Here is a 27,705-nt window from a genome sequence, read left to right on the forward strand (position 1 = left end):
GGGACTGTGGATTAAATGATAATGATGTATTGTTAATGTTGTAAGGCTGGCGGCCATGGCCGTGCAGGTTCACATTGGATTCGGGCAGGCAGTAGAGGAACTGTGGAGCTGGAGAGCCTCACAATGGCAGACGAGCAAGCAGGCAGGGAAGGCTGCTTCCCCCTCCCTCTCTGGACTCTCCAGCAAAACAGGCTGGGGGAACAAATCCCTTCTCTGGCAAACAATAGCAAAAAAATGGCCTCTCCCAATGGTGGCAAGAATCTGCATCTACAGTCTGCCGCCCTGAGGACAAGCACCTGCAGCCTTACCTAGACTGTACACACGTGGTGCTGCCCCGTGCTCACGCACCAATCAGGCAAAGCGCAGGTGAGCAAGCCTAACACACTTGTTTGCCCAACAAATGTTAATTTCCTGTTTTTGATGGTTGTACTGTTATTATGGAAGAGTCCTTGTTTCTTAGGAAGTACACATTCAAATATTTAGAAGTTAAAATCTTCTATTTAAAGCTTTTATCTGCAATTATATCAATTTGGCATTGTATTTCATGTCATTAAATTAAAACAAGTATCACTTAAATTTTATTTAATTAAAGAAACTAAATTAATTAAATGCAATTAAATTTTAATTGAAATAGCAGAATGAATTAATTAGTGCTTTAAATTCAGTTCAGTAGACAGAATCTTTTCGATTGTAGGGTCTGTAATGGGAACAAATTTTGAAGGGGGTTTTCTGGGGATGTCTGCTCTATAGGAAGGCAAGTTGTATTTTAAATGAAAGTTGGAGTCTGGACTCCCAGCTCACGGGCCAGTCTTCTCTCTCCTCATGCTCTTGTGTAATTCTTCTTAGAGTCATAGTAAGTAGGTCTCCAATGAGCGTCCTTATTATGGGGGGCCTGGTACACGGATGAAAGCAATGAAATGTAGACTGTATCTTTGTAGGAGAAAACTATGAAATGGGGACAGTAAGCCCTACTTGAATGGCTAAAATGAGGTAAAGTACGTAAAAATACCTAGTTCAGTACCTGGCATATAGGAACCTCATCATTTTGTAGATGATTATAGATCACATTTTTTAAAAACGTAGCATAAAAATCAGTAAGATTACATAACATTTTCGCCAGAGGCCTGGCTGAGGAGACAGGAAACTTGAGGCCATTTGACTATTGGCAAGTTGGTTTATAAACTGTCACAGCGGAGCAGATGTTGCTCCTGAGAAGATTATAATCATATTTTACTCCCTCCTGCTGGAAAAGGTAAGAGAATAGGTAGTTCTTTACATGTAAATCTCAGGAAGGCATATCTGGGTTCCCAAAGTGGAGAAAGTGGTTTTTCTCCAGTAACTTAGCCATGATGTGGATATCTGGACCCCAGGAATGATGTGAGGCCATTCTTCTTCAACTCCTTCGTGGCCCCAGGGGGGAGTCGGGGATGTACCCGGGAACAGGCTTCATCCCTTGGAGCAACTGGCTGGCCCCACTTAGCCTTCCTGGCTAGGCCTCTCTTGGTTGCAGGGCCCCCTGCTCTACTCAGCTAGGAGGAGGCTGCAGGAGCCCCGCAGCCCTGGGTGTAGAGACAGGGCGGAGCAGATGAGAAACAGGAGCCCACAGTTACAGTGAAGAACCTCAGGAGCAGGGAGTTGTGATGTTGAGCTGACCAGCAGTAGCCATATCACTGTTTCCAAAGGCGCCTGTTAATTCTGCCCAAAGGCGACTGCTTTCTACAGCTGCCAGGGCCAGGGATCCGTGTAAAAAATAAAGAGCCTGCTGGTGAAGAGCCGAGACCAGGCATTAGTGTCTGATGGTGAACAAAGAATGTGGGCCTGCCCCAAACAGGAAGGAGAGCTTATACTTTTGGGGACAAAAAATAAAGCCTGTAGCAGACACCAGAGAGCTGTAGGCTATGGACAGGCCAGCAGGGGCTGTGGACATCGGTACCATACGAATGAGAGAAAGGGCGGATTCTGCTTTCCAAATCTAAAATCCAATTTTCCCTGCATATTGGACTTCATAACAAAGTCCACGAGCTATAATTTCACTTTGGCAATAAAATAAGAGGAAAATTGAGACCAGGTGTCGTATCTGTCACCTTATTATATATGTCCCTAAAATTTTCAGCCCAGTTAGAAATGAATTTAGCCCAATCCTAAAAGATATGATTAATACACAATCACAGAAGGTGCGAAAGGTGAGGGGGGAGACTCAGGTTATACGGTTGCTGAAGCAAAACCGTGTCCTCACAATAATCTGCTTTGTTTCATCCACAAGACAGGAGCTGATAGTTACAAAGACATGTTTTGGCTGAGCCATAGCTAACATTGTTTTTCAGGTTTAATTTTGGGAGGGGCGAGTAGGGCTAAAAAAGAACTTGTTTTATAGCTAATACATAAACTGACTCTGGCCATTAATTTCAACCTCTTGGCCCCAAAACCTTTTACCAGAGCTGCTAACAGGTTGTATAAATCACTCTTATGAACTCCATTTCCTCCCTTCACCTCCTGCCTCAGAGGTGGGGGCAGGCTGCTAATGTGGAACACAAAGATTAGCACTGGGGAGCGTCTAGCACTTCCTGGACAGCGGTGCCTGCAGAACGGAGCGAGTGCAAGTCGAGTCCAGGGGCTGGGACGATGGGGGTGGGGGGAGGGGGGGTGGGGGGAGTGAGGGTGGAGCACGGGGAGAAAGCGCAAGCATGTGCTTCAGAGCCCGCAGATTTCAGTGTAAATTCCAGCGCTGCCCTTGACCAGCCGTGTGCTCTTAGCACACTGAATTTCTTCATTTCCTCATTTGTCAGACAGAAATAACACCAATCTCAGAGCATATGGGTAATTGCATGAATATATTTATACATTTGGCTATTGTCATTAAAAACTTCCTTTCAGCTTACTTTTGTGGCATTAAACCCTTTCCCCCTGAAATTCCTCCAGTAGTCTCTGTTCAATAAGAGGGAACCCCAGTAATCTTCAAATTCCTTGGGGGAAAGATCTTGAGGAAGGTGGTTGGGGGCAGCGGGGAAGTCCCATCCCTGCACCGGAAGATCTGGAGCTGTCTAATATTTTCACCCTTGAGGTGGCAGCATTTCTTGTTTTTAAAGACAGTGGGACTTTGAAAGGACTTCAAAGATACTGGGTCAGACTGAGTGAGGCAGACCGGTGCTTGTCTCCACCCTGATGCTCCCGTGCTAGGTCATTGTAGAGAAGTTGCCCAAACTCCCTGAGCTTCAGGTTCCTCGTTGGGAAGTGGTGGGTACTAGAGCCCATCTGGCCGAAGTGTAGTGAGGCCCATGAGCCGAGCCAGCCCGTGCACGGCCCCAGCATGGGCCTGGCCCACAGACACCCCCTCCTGGCATTGAGGGAGCGTTTGGCTGACCAGGCTGGAGGAGCCCCAGGGATCTGGGCCCAAGGCCTTGGCCCTTGGCATGTTGCATCTGTTCCTTCATAGCAGTTATTTCCATAGTTAGCCAGCTGTCCTGCAGCTGGGTCTGACACAGCAAAGAGAACGGAGAGCAACTCTGAGGGACAGAGGAGAGCCCAGCTGGGAAGTGACCCCAGTACCCTGTCCCTGTGGAACATCACAGCCAACACCACCTACAGCCCCCCTCAGGAACACAGCTGGGGTCTGTGACTTGCAGTGGCAGGCTCCCCGTCATGGCTTGAGACCCTCCAGTGGGAGAAGCCAGGCTGGTGTGGCCAGTGTGGCCACCAGGGACCTCAGAACAGCTCCTTTTGAGTCATGAGCCTCTTACCGTTAGAGGAAGTCTCCACCCCTTTTATTTGCCCCCTGTGGCTCCTGTAGGCCAGAGGTGCTGCTGACCAGCAATAAAAAATCTCCAAAGGCTGATAGAGCAGGTGGTGAATTGCTGCACTATTTCCAAGCAGACAATGAGAAATGGAGCTTCCTTCCCACGCAGCTGCTTCCAGGTCCTCCGCCCCGTGACGCCCCACATAGCTCGGGGTAGTCATAATTTCCCTTCTCCCTGAACCCTCTCCTGGTTAGTGGGAAGGCTGCACTGATGTTCTGAGGTGAAAACTCTCTGATGTGTTATAAATATTTATCTCCAGGAAGCTCTGAGGCCTCTTTCAAAACAAAGGGGAGAAGGCGCCCACATGGTTAATCTGCCCTCAGACAAGGCCTGTGTGTTGCCCAGGATGGTGGGCCCAGTGCTTACCGAAGCCTGTCTTTCCAGAGTTTCCTGATCTGTTCCACCGCATGTTGTTTCGTGTTTGTTAACAATTGTCTACCAGGAATTGTTTCTGGGGATGGGAGAAGGGAGGAGAGAGGAAAGGAGGCTTTTTCCCTCCCTTTTGTTTGTTTTCGGGTATCATTAATTTACTTACTCTAGGTTGTAATTCCATCCCTGGTCAGATGACACGCCTTGTGGCTAGTTTAATTGGAAGCTGATGATGAGCTGTCCCAAGCCTGTTTCCACAGGGGAATGTTGACTTGGGAACCTCCCAGCTGGTTCGAAGGGCACGAATGTTGCCTTGTGCGGTGCACTTGTGCAGAAGAACGGAGCCTATCTATGGCCCAGCTCAGGGCCTCAGATGCCAGCAGCAGACGGGCTTCCTGAACCCTGAGAACAGGCACCTGGGCACGCAGGAGCCTCCTCCGTGCTGTCAAGGCCAGGGTGGGGATGATGGCAATGGGGTCATGAAGGTCCCGAAAGCTGCATATTTAGCCAGCACTTGTAATCTTGTCTCCTTTTCCAACTTGGTGGAACCAGGAGACACTATTTTGTTAGCCAGAAACTGGAGCATGAGAGGAGGAGGTGAGCAGACATGTTCCCTTGTGAAGCTGCTACCACAGCCTTGACTTTATCCCCTATAGTTGAAGTTCAAGTGTAACTATGTCTCAAACTAGCTCTTGTCCACCTAGATAGATCCTTAGAATCTTTTCCCACTTTGAGTTGAACTACTTCAGTGGTTTCTGTCTGGTGGTCAACCATTCATCAGTTCTGTGGTTGGGGGTTTCAGTCAGGACCCCTGGAGGCAGCAATTCTTTCATTTCCTGAAATAGCTCAACTCAGCCTGCCTGGTCTATTGCAAACACTCATCCTCCATGGAAACCAGTGTTTAAAGGTCCAACTACTGACCCATGAGGTGGGGAATGCTAGCACCAGGCAGGTGAGCTCATCTAAGGAGGATACCCAGCCCAAGAGTTTCCCTCGAACACCAGGGGCCCACACAGGACTTTCCTGACCCATGTGGCAGGTGTCCTTGCACCTGCAGAAATACCACAGGTGCACACTGATACTTCAGTTCTTGTGTTTGTGATTTAAACACATGCATGAGAGGATTTGTGAGGGGCTGGTTGGAAGGACCCTTATCCAACTAATTGGATGTCAGTAAACACAGTCCCAGGAATGAACAGGTTTAACTAGAACAGAGGATGGTGGGGCAGTGGGGTGGACAGTGTTTTCTACTGGTTGCTGTGGCTCTCACACCAGACGCTGAGCTTTTGTCTCCAAGGAGTGGCTCGTGAATGTTAAGTGAGCTTCCTGCCTCCCTTTGAGTTTAGCACAAGGAATATAAACATTTGCTTGTTTGGTTTTTAACATCCCGTCCTGATGTTAATATGAGAATTTTCTCATTTCCTAAAGCTGACCATAATGTGTGGATCATAGCGGTGTCTCATTTCTTTTCTTTGGCTACTACCACTTATTAATCTTCAGGTTTACATTTCCACGGATGGGATGCAGATCCTCCAGGAGCTAGTTGTGTTGGGTGCCTCGCAATTCTTATGCATTATCCTCTGGGCTATTAAACAATGTTTTCTTTTTTCTAGGAGTTTATGGTCCATATTGAGAGTGGATGGTGGGAGGGGGAGTTAATTAACATAATAGCATTAGCTAGGGAGTCAGAAGACGGGACTTCTGGGATCAACTTTGCCACTTAACTCGACTGTGTGACCCCTGACAAGTTCTTCTTCTTCTTTGGTCCTCAGTTTCCCCATCTGTATAGTGGGTGTATTGGTTTCAATTCTTATCAGGCTGTCTTTTAGATCTCTTATCCTAGATAATTCTGACCTCTATCTTTTTATCTTCTTGCAGGATTCTGACATGGTGAACTTCCCACTTGCCATGGATGCTGCCCATTCTTCTGAGTTTTGTAGATGTCTAGTCCTCCTTTTTCTCATACATTCTTTATAGATTTTATCTCCTCCTTGCTTTGGGGACAATTATCTCATTTATTTATTCCTTAAATTTCAGTGGTTCCACTTTTGTCATTGCAGCTGTCCTCCAACCAGCATCCTGTCTGGGCCATCAGTGTGGCTATTTCCGTATATCAGTCTTGTTGCATTTTCACCTCAGTCTTTCAGCATTATGTATAAAGCCCTGATGTAGTTCCCGCAGAGAGATGACTGCATGACGGACCAGAGGCCAGAGGAGGAACAGGGCTCTTTAAAAAAACTTGGCCTAACGAATTCCAGCATTCCTAGTAAGCATCTTCCTCTTTTCAGCAGTGACATTTACAACTTGGCATCTTATTTCATAATTACATAAAAGAATAACAGCCTGGAGAGACGCCTGAATGGCAGCGTAGGCTACACTTGGGGCGGTCAGCCTCCCTGAAGAGAAGGGAGTGTCCTCCTGCCTCCGCCCGAAGGTGACAGCTGGGGCAGTCTTTTCACGTTGGTGCAAAGGGGTCACTTTGTCCTGGAGCTGCTGCTGCTTTTCTTCCTACTCAGTTAACCTCGTTTGGTGAAGTCCCTCTTGAAAAAGGTGTTAGCAACTTTTAGCAAACCCTTCCTGAAAGGCAAGGGTTTTACAAATGAGGACTTATAAAAAATATGAAAGCATGTGAAATTCCTATATTTAGGGCTGCACATGACCTCTCCAGGTTCACTCCCCACCTGTCACTAAAGAGCAGGGAAAGTACTCAGATTTATTTTTATTTATTTATTTTTATTTATTCATTTTAGAGAGGAGAGGGAGAGACTGAGAGAGAGAGAGAGAGAGAGGTGAGAAGCTGGAAGCATCAACTCCCATATGTGCCTTGACCAGGCAAGCCTAGGGTTTCAAACCGGCAACCTCAGCATTTCCAGGTCGACGCTTTATCCACTGCGCCACCACAGGTCAGGCGTACTCAGATTTATTGAGGGGCTTATTCAGACAAGGCCAGGGCTCTGCCCAGATGAAGGAGCTGTGTTTCTTCAGGAGACATCTGATGTCTTCCCCAGCACATTCCTTTTCTCAAGGAGAATTCTCTCTGGCAAGGGTGGTGAGACAGGGACACAGGTAGCAGTGACCTGAGGCAGGCAGCGACTTCTGACCAGGCCTGACCAAGCAGGCCAGGGAAGGAGGCGTCTGGCTGCTCCTTGCGTAGGATTTGGATGAGGTCATAAGACTAGACCACATGTAGGCTTTCAAGGAACAAGGACTGATTGAATGAATGACCTCTCTACTGTTAGGAGTTTAATTACAATGAAATTACCATTTTCATGTAGAGAACTTTCCTTCAAGTCCACGTGTGGCCAGAGTGTTGTTCTGCTTTTTGTCTGTCAAAGTCTTAGGCACTTCTGCATGCGCTTGGGGTCCCTGTGTGGAGAGCATTGGAGCCAAAGTCTGCCTCCTTGGAGTTCCTCTCCATCAGAAGAGGAATTAGGGTCTGTGGGAGGAGCATGCTAGGCTTTCAAGTCAGGCAAACCTAGGTTCACATCCCACTCCAACACTTACTTGTGGACCTTTAATTGTCCTAAGCCTCTGTTTCTTCATCTAAGCATGTTGGATGGTTATGAGACATAAGCTATTGCCTGTGCAATGCTGGACACTTAAACCCACTCAAAGAAAGGGTGCGTCTATGTGGCCATCACTGATGTTTTTGGAAGTACTACTCCCTGGTGCCATGAGGATGAGATTTACCCTCCTCTCACAGTCTTGACAGTGCCACAAAACTGCCACCAAGCGCCCCAGAGGCCCCTCCATCTCCAGGCCAAATGCCTTGTGCCCCCCCCCTTTATCGACAGAACTTGCGACAGGTTTCTCTGCTTGGGATTCGGGGTGATGGTGCCATCCTGTCCCTGTCTCAGAAGGGCTCTGCTCTACCTCGTGTAAGAGCTGTGTGTGGGAGCTTGGGGCACAGGAGATGGACCGAAAGAGAAAAGAGAAATGGCTGGAGGGGTGTGTGCTGTGGGGCCTCCCCATTATGACTTTTTGATGGCTCCAACTCTCATTCCTGAACATTCTCTCTTGGGACACAGTGTTCTTCTGTAAAGTCCCCATCAGGTTCCTTGCCTCTGTTCCCAGGGCCATGCCTGAGAGCAGTGGGCTCAGGGGGACTGCCCAGTGGCCTGTTCCTCGTCTCTACTCCTGGGTTAGGGCAGCTTTCTGAGGGACAACAAAGTCACCACAGGGCTCCGGGGTCGTCACATTTCCGGTTTCTAGGCTGTTATTGTTTCTAGTACGGGAAGGAAACAAGCATTCTCACTCACATTTCTGTATGGGGTGGGCAGTGTGAAGCCAGGTGGGCCGCAGGTCCACACTGGCCCAGCGGGCCCCTTTTTCTGTATTGCCACCACATAGGGCCAGAGGAGCCGTCTCTGGGGCCCTCTCACTGTCCTCTGGCCTGGGCAGCTGGCTTACGTACTGTAGCTTTTTTTTTTTTTTCCTTCACGAAACTCATTTAGGGGGTCAACTAATGTTTTGTTTCTGTGTCACAAAGAAGACTAGAACAAGGAACAAATTAATCAGTTTTTCTTAAATGGTAAGCTATGATTTCTTCATAAACTACTTTAGAGAATGGCAATTAAATTCCACAAACATTCCTCACTGTTTACTTGATGCCAAGCCCTGCTCTGTGAATGGGTGGAGGCTGAGTCAAAGGTAGGGTGCCCATCGTCAGAGGGCCTCCAGGGGCAGCTGCCCACAGGCAGGTGTCGGGCTCTGCAGCGGGCAGACGTGCAGGGCTGGTGAAGAGCCAAGTGGAGACCCCGATGTCCTGGACAGGGCTGGTGTGACCTCACCTGGCCACGCCTGCCCACCGTCACGGTCCAGCCCGTGGCCTGTCTTCCAGTAAGTCTTCCTAGGTTGCCGCAGGCCTCAGCAAGACTCCTGCTCTCCAAGCTCTGGGTCCCTGGAGCCTCCGCAGCCTGCTGAGGTGACGTTTCCCATCTGTCGTCCCATCTTCGCGGCATCACAGCCTCACGAGGCATATCGTATTGTCACCACTTTAACAGATGAAACAACTAGGGTTTTAAAATATTTTCTTTATTGACTTTAGAGATAGAAAGACGGGGTGGGGTGAGGGAGCAGCAGGAAGCATCAACTCATAGTTGCTTCTTGTATGTGTCTTGACTGGCAAGTGCGGGGTTTCACACTGGCGACCTCAGCATTCCAGGTCGACGCTCCATCCACTGTGCCACCACAGGTCAGGCCAACTAAGATTTTTAGAAGTAAAGTAATTTTCCCAGGGTTACGAAATTCTTTAGCAGCAGCACTGGAGCTTGTAGTCATGTGGTCTGATTCCCCGTCAGGTCTTCTCCTTGGTACCAAGTGTTTAGTGTGTCTCTTCACCATTTAACCCCAGCAGCCCCTCTTTGGAGCTCCCACAATCCCTCTTCTATTTTATGTCAGCACTAGTTCTTGGTTTTAGTCACCTGCATCTCTCTCCTCGAGGGCAGTGTCCTTCCTTGTCTGCCTTCTGTCTGGTCCCCTCCTGGCACTGACAGCATAGGAACTCAGTCAGGCTTGGCCAGGTGCAGGATGAGAGAATGAATGGCCAGCACCTCCCCGCCCTCCTCCCTTCTCACTCTGAGTTTCTGGAGGCAACAGAAGCAAATAGCTCTTATGTGCAACATAATTGTGAGACTCAGTCTGTCTAACCTGACATGTGTTTAGGTTTCTAGAATGTACTAATAAGAGCCCAAGACAAGTGTGGCCAACAGTTTTTGCCCCCAGGCCAGATTAGAAAGAAACATTTTTCATGGGCTGGACAAAATATTAAAATTAAAAAATGTTAAATACAAAAATGATTCGTTTAAGTAAATAAAATTTTATTATGTAATTTGTTTATGAATAAATGTGAGTGAAAAAAATTTTAATATACAATATTTTAATAAAAATATATTTTAATAAAAATATAATTACATACTGTATAAATATCTAAATTGTATTACAGTCAATCAAAACAATTAATAGAATGAGCTTGAAGGGGCTATATCGCAAATAAAACAATTATTTTGTTTTATAAACAGCCTGGACACATTTTCAGTCATCAACTGCAGCTATTGTCTATGCTACAATGCCACTTGATTCAGCACGCTTGACCACAAAAATAATGAATTGTTTGACCTTGGGTGTGCACTGGCAAACTGCGCCTAAAAGAATGTGGGTTTCACATCGCTATTAAATGTCAAACAGTTCATATTGAGTATGGATGTGTACAAAAGTTGTAAATCTTTATAATGGAATATTTTTAGAAAATAAAGAAGTATCACAAATGTGTTTTACCAATTAATGGAAGTTAACCCTAGATTAGTCACACGTGGAATTCTTTTCTGCGTATCACTATCTTCTTACATATCTCGATTTCCAATAATCAAAGACGCTTCCACTTCTGAGTAGCTGAGATTTTAAAGTAGTGGAGAATATTAAAAATTTAATCGCAGGCCACATAAACTCATTTGGCGGGCCAAATCCGGCCCATGGGCCATATGTTGGCCATGTCTGGCTTAAGACTGTTTATCCCTTTCTTCTTTGGGTCATTGACCACATGTGCCCTAAAGAGCAGCAATACCCATGTGCTCTCTGTTTTAAGGAGGGTATCCATATAGAATGTCAGAGATTTTTCAGAATGAAACTGTGCTTTCAACAACTACACTAGGACAGTAGGCCTCAACTGAAGCATCTGGCCACTTGGATTTAAATAAAATGTGTATCTGCAATTAGAAGGAAAGATACAGAACAGTTGTTTATGGGCACTTCTAGTCTTGTGGAGGGGGATGCTGGCAAAGGAAGGGCCTTTGCTTCCAGCAGTAACTTTGCATCTCCAGGGACAGCAAGAATAAACCAGTAGTACCCTTTTCTGCACCTTCCACTTCATTTTCTATGAATAGCCGAGCCTCCCAGGATGTGTGTCTGTGTCTTATTGTTGTCTTTTTCTTTCCTCCAGAGATCCTGCGGATAATTCAGCTGGACTTAGACCTAAAGTACAAGACCAACATCCGGGAATTGTTTGAGGAGTTTGACAATTTCCTGCCAGGCGCCATCATTGGCATCGCAAGAGAGATGCAGCCGGTGTATAGGTACGTAGCAGCTGTGGGCGGAGGTCTCCTGGACCCCTCCCACCCTGTGCTCCCCTCCCTCCTGCCATTCATGGCCAATGGTGATTTATTAGCCTGTAGCCTTTCTGCACGTAATGTCTCAGGGACACGTTTGTAGTCGTTACTTACAGTTAATAGATGGCATTACTCTGAAGCCAGAGGTGCCATCTCCTTCTTTTAGGGGGATTTGTGACATTTCTCTTGTGGAAAATTCAGTTCTTCTGGTTGTTGGTTCTGGTTAAGCTCAGAATTTAAAATTTTTTAGGCTTTGTCTTACGGAGGAGGAGTTAGGATCTTGCTTTTACTTGTCAGTCTGGCAGTGGACTAGCCTTTCCTGGCCTCAGAGTCGCCAGGCCTCATTCCTCTGTATAAACGGGGTGGGTGTATCATAGTCCTGTAGAGAGGCAAAGGCAACACAGCTTTGGAACACAGATTGGCATAACCTGGTCGAGGCGAAGATGCGTGTCTGCAGGAAGCAGAGCTTCGTTGTCAGGCGTGCTCCCTGGAGAAACTCCAGCACCTGAGACCAGGGGACACGCTCAGGAATATTCACCGCAGCACTGTTTGTAGTCGCCCCAAACTGAGAACAATTTAAATGCCCACAGACAGCAGAATGGGTAAAAAAGTATATCCATGCACTTGAATGCTATATAAAAACCATAGCAAACAGTAGCTACAGTTAACAGGACACTGATAGGCAAAACTAAATTGTAATCTTCAGGGATGCATACACAAGTGGTTAAAATGATAAGGGAAACCAAGGGAATGAGGGTTCCCAAAAGTCGGGACGGGGGTTACCTCTGGAGGGGGACACCTCTGGAGGGGGCCAGGGATGGGGATTGCCTCTGGAGGGGGCCAGGGGTGGGGATTGCCTCTGGAGTGCTGCAGCACTTCAGTTCCCGCCTGGCGGCTGTGCCTGTGTGTGCACGCACGCTTTTGTGTGTAATGTATGTCTTACAATTGGAAAATAAAAAGGAAGAAGGAAAATCAGAAGAACCTACAGGTTTTTGTTAGCAGCTAGGCCCATGGCCCTGCATCCACAGGGTTCTATGTTGCTGACCCTTCCTCCTCTGGGCAGAGCCATAACTGTCCCAGAGCCAAGGGCCTGGAGCTGGGATTTCACCATCCCCTGGGCGGGCCTGCTCCTCATTCTTGGTGCAGACCCTCCTGCTGGCTCCTCTGGACATTCTTAGAGCAAGGCCCAGTCTCCAGAGCACTGCAGGGCACAGGCAACCAGTGACTCCAGAGCTCAGAAGGGAGGGGAGAAGTGACAGCCTCAGCTTGGTTGTGGCTATTTGCAAGACCCAGATCACATAACAGGAAATTCCTGCAAGGCCTCTGAATGAACTGATAACTCCTAGGCCTTGCGGGCTGTTCTCCTGGATATAATCTTCTCACAAGTTGCCCCAAGTGCCAGTGTGGAACCCCTTACGCTGCTCTGGGGAGTGACCAGGAGAGGGTTTGGCCAAACACCTGCCATTTAACTCACAGCAGCCTCCCTGCCCCACTCCCTTACCTTTGTATGTGGTATAGCTTCTGTCTGAGGTTCTTGATTTAACAGAAGGAGGTGATGGAAGGAGCACTGAACTGGGAGTCCAGAGTCCTCTGTGCTGGTCCCAGATCTGCCTCCATGCTCGGAGCCCTGGCTTCCCCATTGGAGAGGGGGTGCAGGTGTGCTCCACGACAGGACCTCCTCCCAGCTCTGGTGACTGCGACCCCAGGTCTGCTGACAGTAACCATTTTCTCACTGTCTTTCCTCTGTCCTGAAGTGCTTGTCTGCTGGGTCTGGAGGGGCCAGTGTCCCCGGACTGTTTAAACCAGGCTAATTATTTAAATGCAGTGATGCATTCAAGCCCTTATTTGAAATCTTATGTATAAATATGGAAACCTAATCATATTTAATTTAAGCCGGCCAGTATTTATGTTTTCTGTACATCTAGGGTTTTATAAACTGTGAAAATTAAATCAACTTAATTGTCTGGACTTCTCAAAAGCAATCTCTGAAAGATTTCAGATCCAAAATGAAATTGCGTTTTTCTCCGCTTCAGCCTTTAATTATCATTATGCACATGAGAGGGCGAGCCCTCAGGCAGGGCTGCTGGAGCCCACAAGTGCCCTCAGAGTCAACACAGCATCGCCTCCTTTCCATGCTCTCCTCGCCTCCTCTCACTCTCCCCAGGTGAAATGTTTCTAAAGGCCCTTAACTAAGTCTCCAGACGACTGCCCTGTACTTCTCCGCACCCCAGGGCTCTGGGTAATTGTTGAATAGGCCGGGCCGGGGCTGGGGCTGGGGCTGGGGCTGGGGCTGGGGCTGGGGCTGGGGCTGGGGCTGGGGCTGATACTGGGGCAGGGGCTGGGGCTGGGGCTGATACTGGGCTGGGGCTGGGGCTGGGGCTGATACTGGGGGTGGGCTGGGTGGGGGCTTGGGCTGGGGCTGGGGCTGGGGCTGATACTGGGGCTGGGGCTAGGGCTGGGGCTGGGGCTGGGGCTGATACTGGGGCTGGGGCTGGGGCTGGGGCTGATACTGGGGCTGGGGCTGGGCCTGGGGCTGGGGCTGGGGCTGGGGCTGATACTGGGGCTGGGGCTAGGGCTAGGGCTGGGGCTGGGGCTGATACTGGGGCTGGGGCTAGGGCTGGGGCTGATACTGGGGCTGGGGCTGGGGCTGGGGCTGATACTGGGGCTGGGGCTGGGGCTGGGGCTGATACTGGGGCTGGGGCTGGGGCTGGGGCTGGGCCTGGGGCTGGGGCTGGGGCTGGGGCTGATACTGGGGCTGGGGCTGGGGCTAGGGCTGGGGCTGGGGCTGATACTGGGGCTGGGGCTGGGGCTGGGGCTGGGGCAGACAGAGCATGGGGTGTGGCTTCTTGCTGTCTTCCATGGGAAAAGTGGAGACACCTCTGTGATCTGAGAGACCAAGTATTAAGCTGTCTGCCACTTTGGAAACTGGGCCTGGGTGTGTGCCTTTGCGAGGGTGAGGTGGCAGAAGGAAGGGGGGAATGGAGAGGAGTAGGTGAACAGTACCCAAGCAAGGACAGGGAGAGCTGGGCCCTTCTCCGGCTTGGCATCCCTGCCCGGCCATCCGCCCGCCTCTGTGGACACTCGCCACTCCCCAAGCACGGCTTGAGGAACTAGCAGCCGTCTTACAACCACGCACTTCTCCTAAGAGATGGCATGTGAGGTGGACAACTTCTTTTCCTATCGTAAGTGGAATTTGCTAGCATCTATGAAAAGAAAGGGAAATTTAGAAATAAAACAGTACAAAAGCAAAAGTTGGACAGATTAATTGAGTTCATTTTGATCTGGAAATTCACTAAGCAGAAGTAAATTTAGATCTCCTCAGTGGTATTATTTTTATAGTCACTTGTCTGACAGATACTTTACTTCAGAAGGGCACAAATAAGTCATTTTTATATCTGTTTCCCCTCTATTGTGTGCCATAAATGTTACATGCTTGGAAGGGTGTGGGGGAGAAAGTATTTCCCTTTGTCCATTTGACAAATAGCTTTCCTTACATTTATTTATTTATTTATTACCGAATGTACACCAGATCGACTGTGTTTTCTGGAAGATGATGGATCATGGAATGCTGGAGTTGCTGGTAGAAATGGAGTCCTTTCACGCAGTGGTGAGAAAAGCACTCCCGAGGACCCCGCGTTGGAGGTTGAGTGCTGTAGTAAGGCGTATTGGGACAGAGTGGAAGGCTGCCTCCAGTTCCCAGTGTTTCATTTCTGCTCTTCCTGCTATGGAAAAAGTCTCCCTTGTCTTCATCAAGCCCAGCAAAAGGGCCAGTGTCCAGAAATTCTGTGCCATTGGTTGAGTCCACAGCAAAGCTTAGTGCAGTCAGTCTTTGTCCCTGTCCAGCGAGTGTAGTCTCTGTTCACAGCTGTGCTCAGGTTGGCTGGCCCTGCACTGCTGTCCCCGGACCGGGCCTGGGGCCTGTGTTTGGAGTCTGCCTGCGGCTGCTAGGCCCACATGACTGCTGTGGAGAAGGACTGTCCGTGTGTGTGTGTGTGTGTGTGTGTGTGTGTGTGTGTATAGGGAGGGGGGGGGAGAGAGGGAGAGAGGGAGAGAGGGAGAGGAGAGCACTTTGTTAAGCTTGGATTATATTACCTCGGCCTTGGGAAGGACCAGGTGTTCTTTCAAACTAACCAATCAACTTCCCAGTCCTCCCCCTAACCAGTTTATTTCTAGGTTTTCTGGGGTTCTGTACACCTTATCCAATCTGATCCTTTTACCAGGCTAGACAGGCCTGTATGGTTGCCATCTAGCCTCCTATTGTGCATGTGCTCACCTCCCCTGTGGCGGCGTGGCTTCTACTGGGCATGTCCCTAGCAGAGGAATTTCCCCTTTGTTGTTTATTTCTCTCCACCCCCCTCCCCACCCCCTATCATAGCCCAGGCGAGTGGACTGGTTGCACCCTGGGAGATTGGAAAGCAGGTCCTGCCTCCCTGGGGTGGATCTGAAGTTGTAGCTTCCTAGTGAAGCGGGCTTATTATTCAGCTCCATAGTTGACTGGGCTTCATAATGTCTGATTTCCTTTGCTCTTTTTATCAACGTCTAGTTGCCTACACTAATACTAGGATACTAGGATACTGTACTAACACTTCTCTCCTTGGGTCTCTGTTAAGATTCTGTTGAGTGAAATATCCTGTGACCTTCCTTACCTGAAAGTTGGAAGCAGTGGTCATTTTGGGTGAAACATTGCCCTTCCTTTCTTGACCTTTACTCTTCCTTCGTGTCAGGGAACTAGACCACAAACAGGTCCTCACTGGTGATGTGTTTTATTGGGATAAGTGGCCAGAAGGAGAGAGGGGCCTCGTGGTTTCTCAGTAAATAGAACGGTCTCCGTAAATAGACACCTATATTTTGCAAATATTTATTAGTCCAGGGTGCCATTTTGAATTTGCTTCCTTAGGAATGTATTAGAAGACTAAGAAAACTGTTGGACCTTCTTTATTTACAGCCTATAAAAATTATAAAACAGTACAGTGGCTCTATGTAAAAGAAATAACACTCAGGTTGTTCTCAGAAACCATATTATAGTTCTGCCTTTCACGAATCACCTCTGTGATGCTTTTTGTAAGTCATTTGATTCTCTGACCCTCTTTTTTTTTTTTTAACCTGTAAGTGGGGATAAATATCTATAATCCGCAGAATCACTGGAAAACTCAAATGTGCTAACTCACAGCAAGCTGCTGGTGCGAAAGAGACCTTTAGTGAAGAGTGTTTCTTCACTCCCTCCCATAATCCTCACAATTCCTTTTTGTGGGTTCTTTCCCAGATGGTTTGTTTTTCTGGAAACTTACTCTACCCCACCCCCAACCATATAGAATTACCAGTTAAAATACAGGACACTCAGTTAAATTAAATTTCAGATAAACAATGGAAGTTGTTTTGTATAAGTAGGCCCCAAATATTACACAGGGACATATTTGTCCAAAGCAATTATTTGTTGTTTAAACAAAATTTAAATTTAAACTGGGTGTCCTGTTTTTTATTTTGCTAAAAATCTGACAGCCCTACTCCTACCCAAGAGCTAAAATCTCTTTTTAGCAGAAGCAAGTGATGTGGCTTCTCTACAAGACCCTTGAGTAAGCAGAAACAAAGGTGCAGAAGTGGAGCTTGGGAGGGTGAGCGAGTGAGGAGTGGGAGGCAGCCCTCAGAGCGTCTGGGAGACAGCAGGCCTGCGGTTCCCGCTGTGCAGGAGCTAGAGGCCTGCCTGTGGTTTGGGGTGGCCAGTGGGGCTAGGGAGCCTGGGAGAGGCTTAGATTCAGGCCCTAGGGCTCCTGCTGAGCCTGGGGGAGAGAATGTGTGTGAGAGAGTGTGAATATGTGTGTGTGATGATGAGAGAGAATGTGTATGAGAGAGAGAGAGAGAGAGAGTGTGTGTGTGTGTGTGTGTGTGTGTGTGTGTGTGTGTGTTGAGCTGGGGTCACAGTCCTTGGTTTTGGTCACTCTGTCTCGGAGCTGGCCACCTGAGGAGCTGCTGAATGGGAGTTTGTTGGCGGGGGCCATGGGCTTCCGGTTCATTTTTGGCTCCACAGGCCAGCTGTGTGCTGGTGTGAGCTCAAACCCATCCCGAGGGGGAAGCAGCAGGCTAATCCTGTCAGCTGCTGATAACACACCACTAGGCAGGAATTTGCTTTTGTGTTAGGTATTTTAATAGTGTCCACTCTTTCACCTTTTAGGTCACATGGTTTTTATTGTAGCATTTGTGACAGCCCAGACGCTCAGAGTGAAAATCGCAGGCTCTTCCGTTCCTAGGACTGGGGAAGGGCTCGCAGGGAAACTGGGGAGGATGGGAGGACTACCACAGAGGTAGGAGGAGGATGGATTGAATACTGCCTCTGCCACTCAGAGCTGTGTGACTTTGAGCAAATCTCCTGACCTCTCTGAACTTTAGTTTCTTTAGCTGAGAAATGGAGGTTATCTTACTATATAACCAGATATGGTGGGAGTGATTGGAGGGTTAATTTAGAGACAATGTATTTATAGTGCCTGGCACAGACCAGTACCCCCTAGTGTTGGTGGCATTCTTATCCAGCCCCAGCGCAGCCACTTATTAATTCTGTGACCGTAGGGAAGTCACTTATTAACCTCTGAGCTTCAGTTTCCGTATATGTAAAAGTGGAGCTACTGATAACTTAACATAATTAGTGCTAATATTTTGGCTTCTCAGCATCTGAACTCCTTTCCTGTGTTTGAAGAATTCCCTGATGGGTGAGCCTGCCTCCTTTATGGAGGGCAGACACGCTGGATACTTGATTTCCGGGACTCCTGGCAGCTAGGGTGTTGGTGGTGTTCCCTTCCTACCCTTTCTCCCCTGAGGAAACCACCATCATGAATTTAGTATCTATGCAGGCTGTTTTTGAATTTTTACTACATATCCTAAGCAACTTAAGGTATTTGCAAAACAGAAACTGCCAGTATTTCAAAGAGAAAACAAGTAGTCTATTCTGGCTGGAATTTTAACAGTCTTTTACTAGGACCCACGAGCTCAGAGTGGGGAAGGTTTGCAAAGAAAGGTTGCAGTAGAGTCACAGCAGAGGAGGAAGGAGCGAGGAGGGGAGGGGAGAGATGCAGGCAGGCACCCTGTTCCCTGGTTTCTCAGGGAGCCTGGCTCCTACTTTCCTGGGCATGTTGTTTCAGTCTTTGTCACCCTGTGGAGTGCAAACTTCTGGCCACGGCTCTAGCCCTGATCACCAGGGTGGTTTCGGTTCCATCCAATCCGTGGAGATGTTCATCTCATTTTTGAACCCTGCTATGTATATCCTGTCCCCCTGCCATACCCGTTGAACTAAAAAATTATTATATAAAAATAACGGTAAAAAAGCAATACATTTCCATTAAAAATTTAAAAAGTATATGGAGATTTTCAGTTTTCCAGAAATTTTCTACAGATTTACAGATTTGTCAGTGTGTGTTTTGTGTGTATGTGTGGTTACATGAGCTCATGGTATATGACAGTTTACATGTCTTTTTGTTCACTTAACGGTATGTCTTGTCCATCCTTATACTTAACTCAGTATATTCTTCAATAAACATTGCTAGTCTTCCAACATACTTTTTTTTTCTTTTTACTATGGAAAATTTCTAACATAGTAAGTAAGGTATATGGGTGCTTCAATATTATAATATTCATGGAACTTCAATATTATCAATCCTTGGCCAGTTTGTTTCATCTGTGCTTCACCTACTTCCCACCCCCTCCATTATTATTATTATTATTATTGATTGATTGATTTTTAGAGAGAGGAAGGGAGAGTGAGAGAGAAACATCGATTTGTTATTCCACTTATTTATGAATTCATTGGTTGATTTTTTTTGTATTGCCTTGACTGGGAATTGAACCTGCAACTTTGGTGTATGTATATGATGCTCTAACCCAGCGGTTCTCAACCTGTGGGTTGCGACCCCCGCTGGGGTCGCGATCCACAGGTTGAGAACCGCTGGACTAACCAAACTGAGCTACCTGGCTAGGACCCCCCTCCATTATTTTAAGCAACTTCCAGACAGCATACCATTTCATCTGTAAATGTCATTTTAATCTGTTCTTTAAAAATATCCTGTTGACTATTGCAGGGTGTGGAGGTGAAGAGTGTTGTGTGACCTCATAGTGTCATTTGGTCTCAGGTTCCTCAGTCTGGTGTCAGTTTGTACGAGGCAGGAAGATAGACAGACGTGCCTCTAACATCTAGCCAGCCAGCATTTTTCACCTCTCCAGATTGTCTCCCGCCAGGATGTTAATGTATTGGTCACGTCTGGAAGGTTTTACAGTCAGTGTAAATTCAAATCTGTTCGCGAGGCATGCAGCTCTGCTTTGTAAGAGAGTCCGACCACCACCATCATTTCAGGATGAGTAAATGTAGTCCTTGAAGATGAAAGTAGCAGATTCTGTTCTTCCCTCTGACATCTGAGGGTGGAGTTCTTGGCTCTTACGGCGTTTTTTCTTTCTTTTTTTTTTAAATGAACCAAGATTGAACCTGTCAGTTTCTATTAGTTAAATCTGAGTAAAGGAGAGAAAAGCCTGCCATGTTTTAAAATAGTGACTGGTAAAGAAGCCCAGTTTTCCTCCACTCCCTGGGAGTTAGAAGACTGGGCTGACTGTATGTGCACAGCCTGTGTAACCTTGAGGCGCTGATATAGCCCCTACAGGAATTACTCATAAAGCAGGAGAGAAATACCTGCCCTGTTGTAGAGGTAAAAATATCTACCATGAAGTTGTTATTTTTTAATGACACCATTGGGAAAATGTGTTTTAAAAGGAAAGAGTGGTCTACAGAAGAAGCCAAGTGGAATTGTGTTTCTGTTAACGTAACTGTTTCCTATCTGATGGTTTGTGCTCCTGAGTAAGCTGTGAACATCCTGACACCGTCTGAAGCCTGTGGGAATCGAGGAGGCTGCCGAAGACCGAGTGTTCAGGCCGAGCTGGCGTCCTGGGTGAATATGTGAGGAGCTGCCCTTCTCTGAAAACACAACTCACTTCAGTTTTTTTATCTTCCTGCACATTATGAGTGCTTTGGCTCTATGGAATCAATAACAATTGACCCATCACGTGGCACCTGACACAGATGTCTCTTGAAAAAATGAGTGAGGAAATGGATGAGTGGACCAGATGTGACAAGAACATGGGTGATGCTTGTTGAATACATGAAGGACCGAATGCTGAGTCAGTGTGCTGTTCAAACAGCAAGTAAGGTCCACAGTCCCATCACTGGTATTCTTTTTTTTTTTTTTAATTTTAATGGGGTGACATTGATAAATCAGGGTACATATGTTCAGAGAAAACAGCTCTAGGTTATTTTGCCATTTGCTTATGCTGCATTCCCATCAACCAAAGTCCAATTGTCTTTCGTCACCTTCTAACTGGTTTTCTTTGTGCCCCTCCCCTTCCCCATCCCCTCCCTCTCCTCCTCCCTGCCTTAACCCCCACACTCTTGTCTATGTCTCTGAGTCTCATTTTTATGTCCCACCTATGTATGGAATCATATAGTTCTTAGTTTTTTCTGATTTACTTATTTTGCTCAGTATAATGTTATCAAGGTTCATCCATATTGTTGTAAATGATCCGATGTCATCATTTCTTATGGCTGAGTAGTATTCCATAGTATATATGTACCAAAGCTTTTTAATCCATTTGTCCTCTGATGGACACTTGGGCTGTTTCCAGATCTTTGCTATTGTGAACAATGCTGCCATAAACATGGGGGTGCATTTCTTCTTTTCATACAGTGCTATGATGTTCTTGGGGAATATTCCTAATAGTGGGATAGCTGGGTCAAAAGGCAGTTCGATTTTTAATTTTTTGAGGAATCTCCATACTGTTTTCCACAGTGGCTGCACCAGTCTGCATTTCCACCAGCAGTACAGGAGGGTTCCCTTTTCTCCACATCCTCCCCAGCACTTCTTCTGTGTTGTTTTGTTGATGAGCACCATTCTGACTGGTGTGAGGTGATATCTCATTGTGCTTTTAATTTGCATTTCTTTAATGATTAGTGATGTTGAGCATTTTTTCATATGCCTATTGGCCATCTGTATGTCCTTTTTGGAGAAGTGTCTATTCATTTCTTTTGCCCATTTTTTGATTGGATTCTTTGTCTTCCTAGTATTAAGTTTTACAAGTTCTTTATAAATTTTGGTTATTAACCCCTTATCAGACACATTGTCAAATATATTCTCCCATTGTGTAGTTTGTCTTTTTATTCTGTTCTTATTGTCTTTAGCTGTGAAGAAGCTTTTTAGTTTGATATAGTCCCATTTGTTTATCCTGTCTTTTATTTCACTTGCCTGTGGAGACAATTCGGCAAATATATTGCTGCGAGAAATGTCGGAGAGCTTACTGCCTATGTTTTCTTCTAAGATGCTTATGGTTTCACGGCTTACATTTAAGTCTTTTATCCATTTTGAGTTTATTTTTGTGAATGGTGTAAGTTGGTGGTCTAGTTTCATTTTTTTGCAGGTAGCTGTCCAATTTTCCCAACACCATTTGTTGAAGAGGCTGTCTTTACTCCAATGTATGCTCTTACCTCCTTTGTCAAATATCAGTTGTCCATAAAGGTGTGGGTTTATTTCTGGGTTCTCAGTTCTGTTCCATTGATCTATATGCCTGTTCTTATGCCAGTACCAGGCTGTTTTGAGTACAATGGCCTTGTAGTATAACTTGATATCCGGAAGTGTGATACCTCCCACTTTATTCTTCCTTTTCAGGATTGCTGAGGCTATTCGTGTTCTCTTTTGGTTCCATATAAATTTTTGGAATATGTGTTCTATATCTTTGAAGTAAGTCATTGATATTTAATTGGTATTGCATTGAATTTATAAATTGCTTTAGGTAATATAGACTTTTTAATGATGTTTATTCTTCCTAACCATGAGCACGGTATATGCTTCCACTTGTTTGTATCTTTCTTGATTTCTTTTATCAATGTTTTAGAATTTTCTGAGTACAAATTTTTAATCTCCCTGGTTAAATTTATTCCTAGGTACTTTATTTTTTTGGTTGCAATGGTAAAGGGGATTGCTTCCTTAATTTCTCTTTCTGACAGTTCATTGTTAGTGTATAAAAATGCCTCTGATTTCTGAGTATTAATTTTATATCCTGCCACCTTGCTGAATTCATTTATCAGGTCCAGTAGTTTTTTGACTGAGACTTTAGGGTTTTCTATATACAATATCATATCACCTGCAAATAATGATAGTTTTACTTCTTCTTTTCCAATTTGGATGCCTTTTATTTCTTTTTCTTGTCTGATTGCTGTGGCTAGGACTTCCAGAACTATGTTGAATAAGAGTGGTGAAAGGGGGCACCCCTGCCTTGTTCCTGATCTTAAGGGGATTGCTTTTAATTTATGCCCATTGAGTATGATGTTAACTGTGGGTTTCTCATAGATGGCCTTTATCATGTTGAGGTATGTTCCCTGTATTCCCACTTTGCTGAGAATTTTAATCATGAATGCGTGCTGGATTTTATCAAGTGCTTTTTCTGCATCTACTGAAATTATCATGTGGTTTTTCTCCTTCCTTTTGTTTATGTGATGAATCACATTGATTGATTTGTGAATATTGTACCAGCCTCACCTCTCAAGAATAAATCCCACTTGATCATGGTGTATGATTTTTTTCATATATTGCTGGATCCGGTTTGCTAATATTTTGTTGAGGATTTTAGCATCTAAATTCATCAGGGATATTGGCCTATAATTTTCTTTCTTTGTGTTGTCTTTGCCTGGTTTTGGAATCAGAATTATGCTACCTCATAAAAGGAGCTTGGAAGTCTTCCTTCCTCTTGAATTTTTTAAAATAGCTTGAGAAGGATGGGAGTTAGTTCTTCTTTGAATATTTGGTAGAATTCACTTGTGAAGCCATCAGGCCCAGGACTTTTCTTTTTTGGGAGCTTTTTGATAACTGTTTCAATCTCATTTGTTGTAATTGGTCTGTTTAGGTTTTCTGATTCTTCCAGATTGATTTTTGGAAGATTATGTGTTTCAAGAAATTTGTCCACTTCATCTAGGTTATCTTGTTTTTTGGCGTACAGTTCTTCATAGTATTTTCTTACAATATTTTGTATTTCTATTGTGTCAGTTGTTATTTCTCCACTCTCATTTCTAATTTTATTTATTTGAGTCCTCTCTCTTTTTTTCTTGGTGAGTCTGGTTAAAGGTTCATCGATCTTGTTTACTTTTTCAAAGAACCAGCTCCTGGTTTCATTGATCCTCTGTATTGTTTCTTTAGCCTCTATGTCATTTATTTCTGCTCTGATCTTTTTTTTTTTATCATTTAAAAAAATTTTTTTTAAATTTTATTTATTCATTTTTAGAGAGGAGAGAGAGAGAGACAGAGAGGGAGAGAAAGAAGAGAGGGACAGAGAGAAGGAGGGAGGAGCTGGAAGCATCAACTCCCATATGTGCCTTGACCAGGCAAGCCCAAGGTTTCGAACTGGCGACGTCAGCATTTCCAGGTCGACGCTTTATCCACTGCGCCACCACAAGTCAGGCCTTCTGCTCTGATCTTTATTATTTCCTTCCTTCTACTAGCTCTGGGCTTTACTTGCTGTTCTTTTTCTAGTTCTTTTAGATGTAGGGTCAAGTTGTTTATTTGAGCTCTTTCTAGCTTCTTGAGGTATGCCTGTAATGCCATGAACTTCCCTCTCAAGACTGCTTTTGCTGTGTCCCATAAATTGAGTTGATGTATGCTCATTATTGTTTGTTTCTAGGAATTTTTTAATTTCTTCTTTGATCTCATTGTTTACCCATTCGTTATTTAATAATGGGCCATTTAGTTTCCAAGTGTTTGAGTATTTTTCAGTCTTTCTGTTGTGGTTGATTTCTAGTTTTATGCCATTGTGATCAGAAAAAGTGCTTGATATGATTTCAATCTTCTTAAATTTTTTGAGATTGCTTTTGTGCCCTAACATGTGGTCTATTCTAGAGAATGTACCATGAGCACTTGAAAAGAATGTATATTCTGCTGCGTTAGAGTGAAAGGTTCTGAAGATATCTATTAAATTGAGTTGATCTAGTATGTCCTTTAAGTCTGCTGTTTCTTTGTTAATTTTCTTTCTTGAGGATCTATCTAGTAATGTTAGTGGAGTATTGAAATCCCCTACTATTATAGTATTGCTGTTGATCTCGCCCTTTAAATCCATCAAAGTCTGCTTTATATATTTAGGTGCTCCTATATTAGGTGCGTAGATATTTATAATGGTTATATCTTCCTGTTGTATTGCTCCCTTTATCATTATGTAGTGACCTTCTTTATCTCTTACTATAGTCTTTGTTTTGTTTTTTTTTTGTATTTTTCTGAAGCTGGAAATGGGGAGAGACAGTCAGACAGACTCCCGCATGAGCCCGACCGGGATCCACCCGGCACACCCACCAGGGGCGATGCTCTGCCCACCAGGGGGCGATGCTCTGCTCCTCCAGGGCATCGCTCTGCTGCGACCAGAGCCACTCTAGCGCCTGGGGCAGAGGCCAAGGAGCCATCCCCAGAGCCCAGGCCATCTTTGCTCCAATGGAGCCTTGGCTGCGGGAGGGGAAGAGAGAGACAGAGAGGAAGGAGGGGGGGTGGAGAAGCAAATGGGCGCTTCTCCTATGTGCCCTGGCCGGGAATCGAACCCGGGTCCCCCGCACGCCAGGCCGACGCTCTACCGCTGAGCCAACCGGCCAGGGCCTATAGTCTTTGTTTTAAAGTCCATTTTGTCTGATATAAGTATTGCTACCCCAGCTTTTTTTTTCATTTCCATTTGCATGAAATCTTTTTTTCCATCCATTTATCTTCAGTCTATGTGCATCTTTTTTTTTTAAGGTGTGTCTCTTGTAGACAGCATAGATATGGGTCCTATTTTCTTATCCACACAGCTACTCTATGTCTTTTGATCTGATCATTTAATCCATTTACATTTAAGGTTATTATTGATATGTAATTTTTTAGTGCCATTTTATTCTTTAAAATTGTATTCCTCTTTTGCTATATTCTTTTTTTTCTTTGATCTGTTTACAACAGGCCCCTTAGCATTTCTTGCAGCCTTGGTTTGGTTAGGTAGTGAATTCCTTGAGGGTTTTTTTTGTCTGGAAAGCTTTTTATTTCTCCTTCAATTTTAAACGATAGCCTTGCTGGATAAAGTAGTCTTGGTTGTAGGCTCTTGTTCTGCATTACTTTGAATATTTCTTGCCATTCCCTTCTGGCCTCAAGTGTTTCTGTTGAGAAGTCGGAAGTCATCCTTATGGGGGCTTCTTTGTAGGTGATAGTCTTTTTTTCTCTAGGAGCTTTTGATGTTTTTTCTTTTCACTTAGCTTTGGTATTTTAATTATGATGTGTCTTGGTGTTGATTTCTTTGGGTTTCTCTTTAATGGAGTTCTCTGTGCTTCCTGAACATGTGAGATGTTTTCCTGCCGTAATTGAGGACAGTTTTCAGCTATGATATGCTTGAACAAAGTCTCTATCTCTTGTTCTTTCTCTTCTTCTTCAGGAACCCCTTTGATGCGGACGTTATTTCTCTTCATGTTGTCACAGAGCTCTCTTAGAGTTTCCTCAGACTTTTTGAGTCTCTTTTCTTTTTTCTGCTCTGCTTCCATGCCTTTATTTATCATGTCCTCTAACTCGCTGATTCGATTCCCAGCTTCATCCATCTTGCTTTTAATTCCTTCCATTGTGTTCTTCATTTCTGATATTGTATTTGTCATTTCTGACTGATTTTTTTATTATTTCAATTTCCGTTTTTATTTTTATATCTGCTATCTCTTTAATTAGGTGTTCGTAATGACCATCTATTGTTGTTCTAATATCTTTGAGCATCCTAATAATCATTATTTTAAACTCTGCATCCTGTAATTTGGTTATATCTGACTCATTCACGTCCCTTTCTGGGGATTTCTCTTGACTCATTTGTGTTGCATTTCTCTGCCTTCTCAGCTTCTCTGTGTAAAAGAAGGTTTTGGCCACTGGTGTCCACTGGGTATGGCCTCTGTTCGCTAGGTATGGTCTGTCTGCAGGCCCGCCTCCCTCTCTGCTGTTGCTGCGTAGGGCGTTTGGGTATGGGCGTTGCCGGTGCTTTCCCACTGGCGCTGTTGCTGTGGTTTCCGCCTTTCCTTCACGGAGTGGCTGTGATCACATGCTCAGGTGTATAAGCCTTGATGGCCTTGGCCTTCACCCTGTCCCCGCGGGTGGCATTATGCTCGGCCCTGTGGTCAGTGGCAGCACCTTTGCTCAGTTGCGGTTCTCCGCCTGTTTCCAGGCTTCTGCCTTGCCCTTGCAGGAGGAGCCCGTTCGTGGGATGGCTTCAAGCCTTGGCTCCACAGGCCAGGTGGGACTGCGTGCCTGCACTCAGTAGCAGGACTCACCTGTTCTGGGCTTTTGGCTCCACCCCCGCGGGAGGAGCCGGCTCCCAAGTCAGGCCACAAGCCTGGGTTCCGCAGGCGGGGCAGGGCTGTGCTCCTGCGCCCTTGCTCAAGGGCAGGTCTCCACCCCTTCCCGGGTTCCCGCCCTTCTCCTGCAGGCTGGATTACAGACATCCAGCAGCTGGGCTTGACCACTTTTGCACGCCCCCTCCTCCCCAGCCGGGCAAGAGGGAGCTCACACCTGGGCCCAGTGGCGGCCAGCAGGCTTCCGCCCTTGCCGACAGAACCGCGCTTCCGCGTCCCGCCGCCGCCCACCCTCCAGCGAGCCCTCAGCCATGTGGGTGCGGGCACTGCAGCTCAGACCCTAACACTCACTACTGTAGTCCTGAAAGCTCCCTCCTTCTAAGCGACTCTGCTCTGAGTGCCGCGGGAGAGCTTGTTTGGCTGGTGTCCTGCTTCCCTTTGCTGGTATTGCTGTTTCCGGGGGAAATATTCACTTCAGATTTGGGGAGTGACTCATCCCAGTGGTTAGGGTGGCTGTCTCCCAAAATGTTTCTCCCTGTGCCTCCTAGATTACGCTCTCTTCCTGCTACTCTGGTACTCTCCTCTCTCCCCATTCCCCAGAGCCCCGGGTGAGTGGTTGTGAGAGAGGTTTTCTGCGCGGTCCCTTTAAGAAGAATCCTGGGTCTGAGAAATCAGTCTCTTTCTCAAAAACAGTATCCTGTCTTGTTTCCAGCTAAATACTGTCCATACGCCTCTTCTAGGCTCTGGGGCTGCAGGCTGAGGCTTTGTTTCTGGGACTCAGGACCCTCCCCTCTCTGCTAAACTCACTTCCCACCACAGGAGTCTCTCCCGGCAGCCGTTTGCTCCGGGGAGCTGGGAAGCCCTCTCCGTGTTTCCACTTTTCCTACCAGTCTCAGTGTATAGCCAGTGGCTAGGGCCACCATCACAGCAGCCCGGCCCATGCAGGTTCGCATTGGATTTGGACAGTCGGTAAAGAAACAACGGAGCCAAAAACTGGTGGGCCATCATCTTTAATCCTAGCTTGCACCCTGTGAGCAAGTAAAAACACACACTGGGCTCCAAAACCCACTCACATTCAGTGCTCACAAAGCCACTGACT

General features: G+C 46.1%; 1 protein-coding gene across 1 annotated transcript in view; it reads left to right on the forward strand.

Annotated features, from left to right (window-relative positions):
• The window catches only part of XXYLT1 (xyloside xylosyltransferase 1), a 202,059-nt gene that overhangs the window by 103,105 nt on the left and 71,249 nt on the right, over positions 1 to 27,705 (forward strand). The window contains exon 3 of the mRNA XM_066347160.1: positions 11,101 to 11,233. Coding sequence (XP_066203257.1) covers positions 11,101 to 11,233 — 133 coding nt within the window. The remainder of the gene's footprint in view (positions 1 to 11,100; positions 11,234 to 27,705) is intronic.

The sequence above is a fragment of the Saccopteryx leptura genome, chromosome 8 (assembly GCF_036850995.1).
Source record: "Saccopteryx leptura isolate mSacLep1 chromosome 8, mSacLep1_pri_phased_curated, whole genome shotgun sequence".
Taxonomy (NCBI): Eukaryota; Metazoa; Chordata; class Mammalia; order Chiroptera; family Emballonuridae; genus Saccopteryx; species Saccopteryx leptura.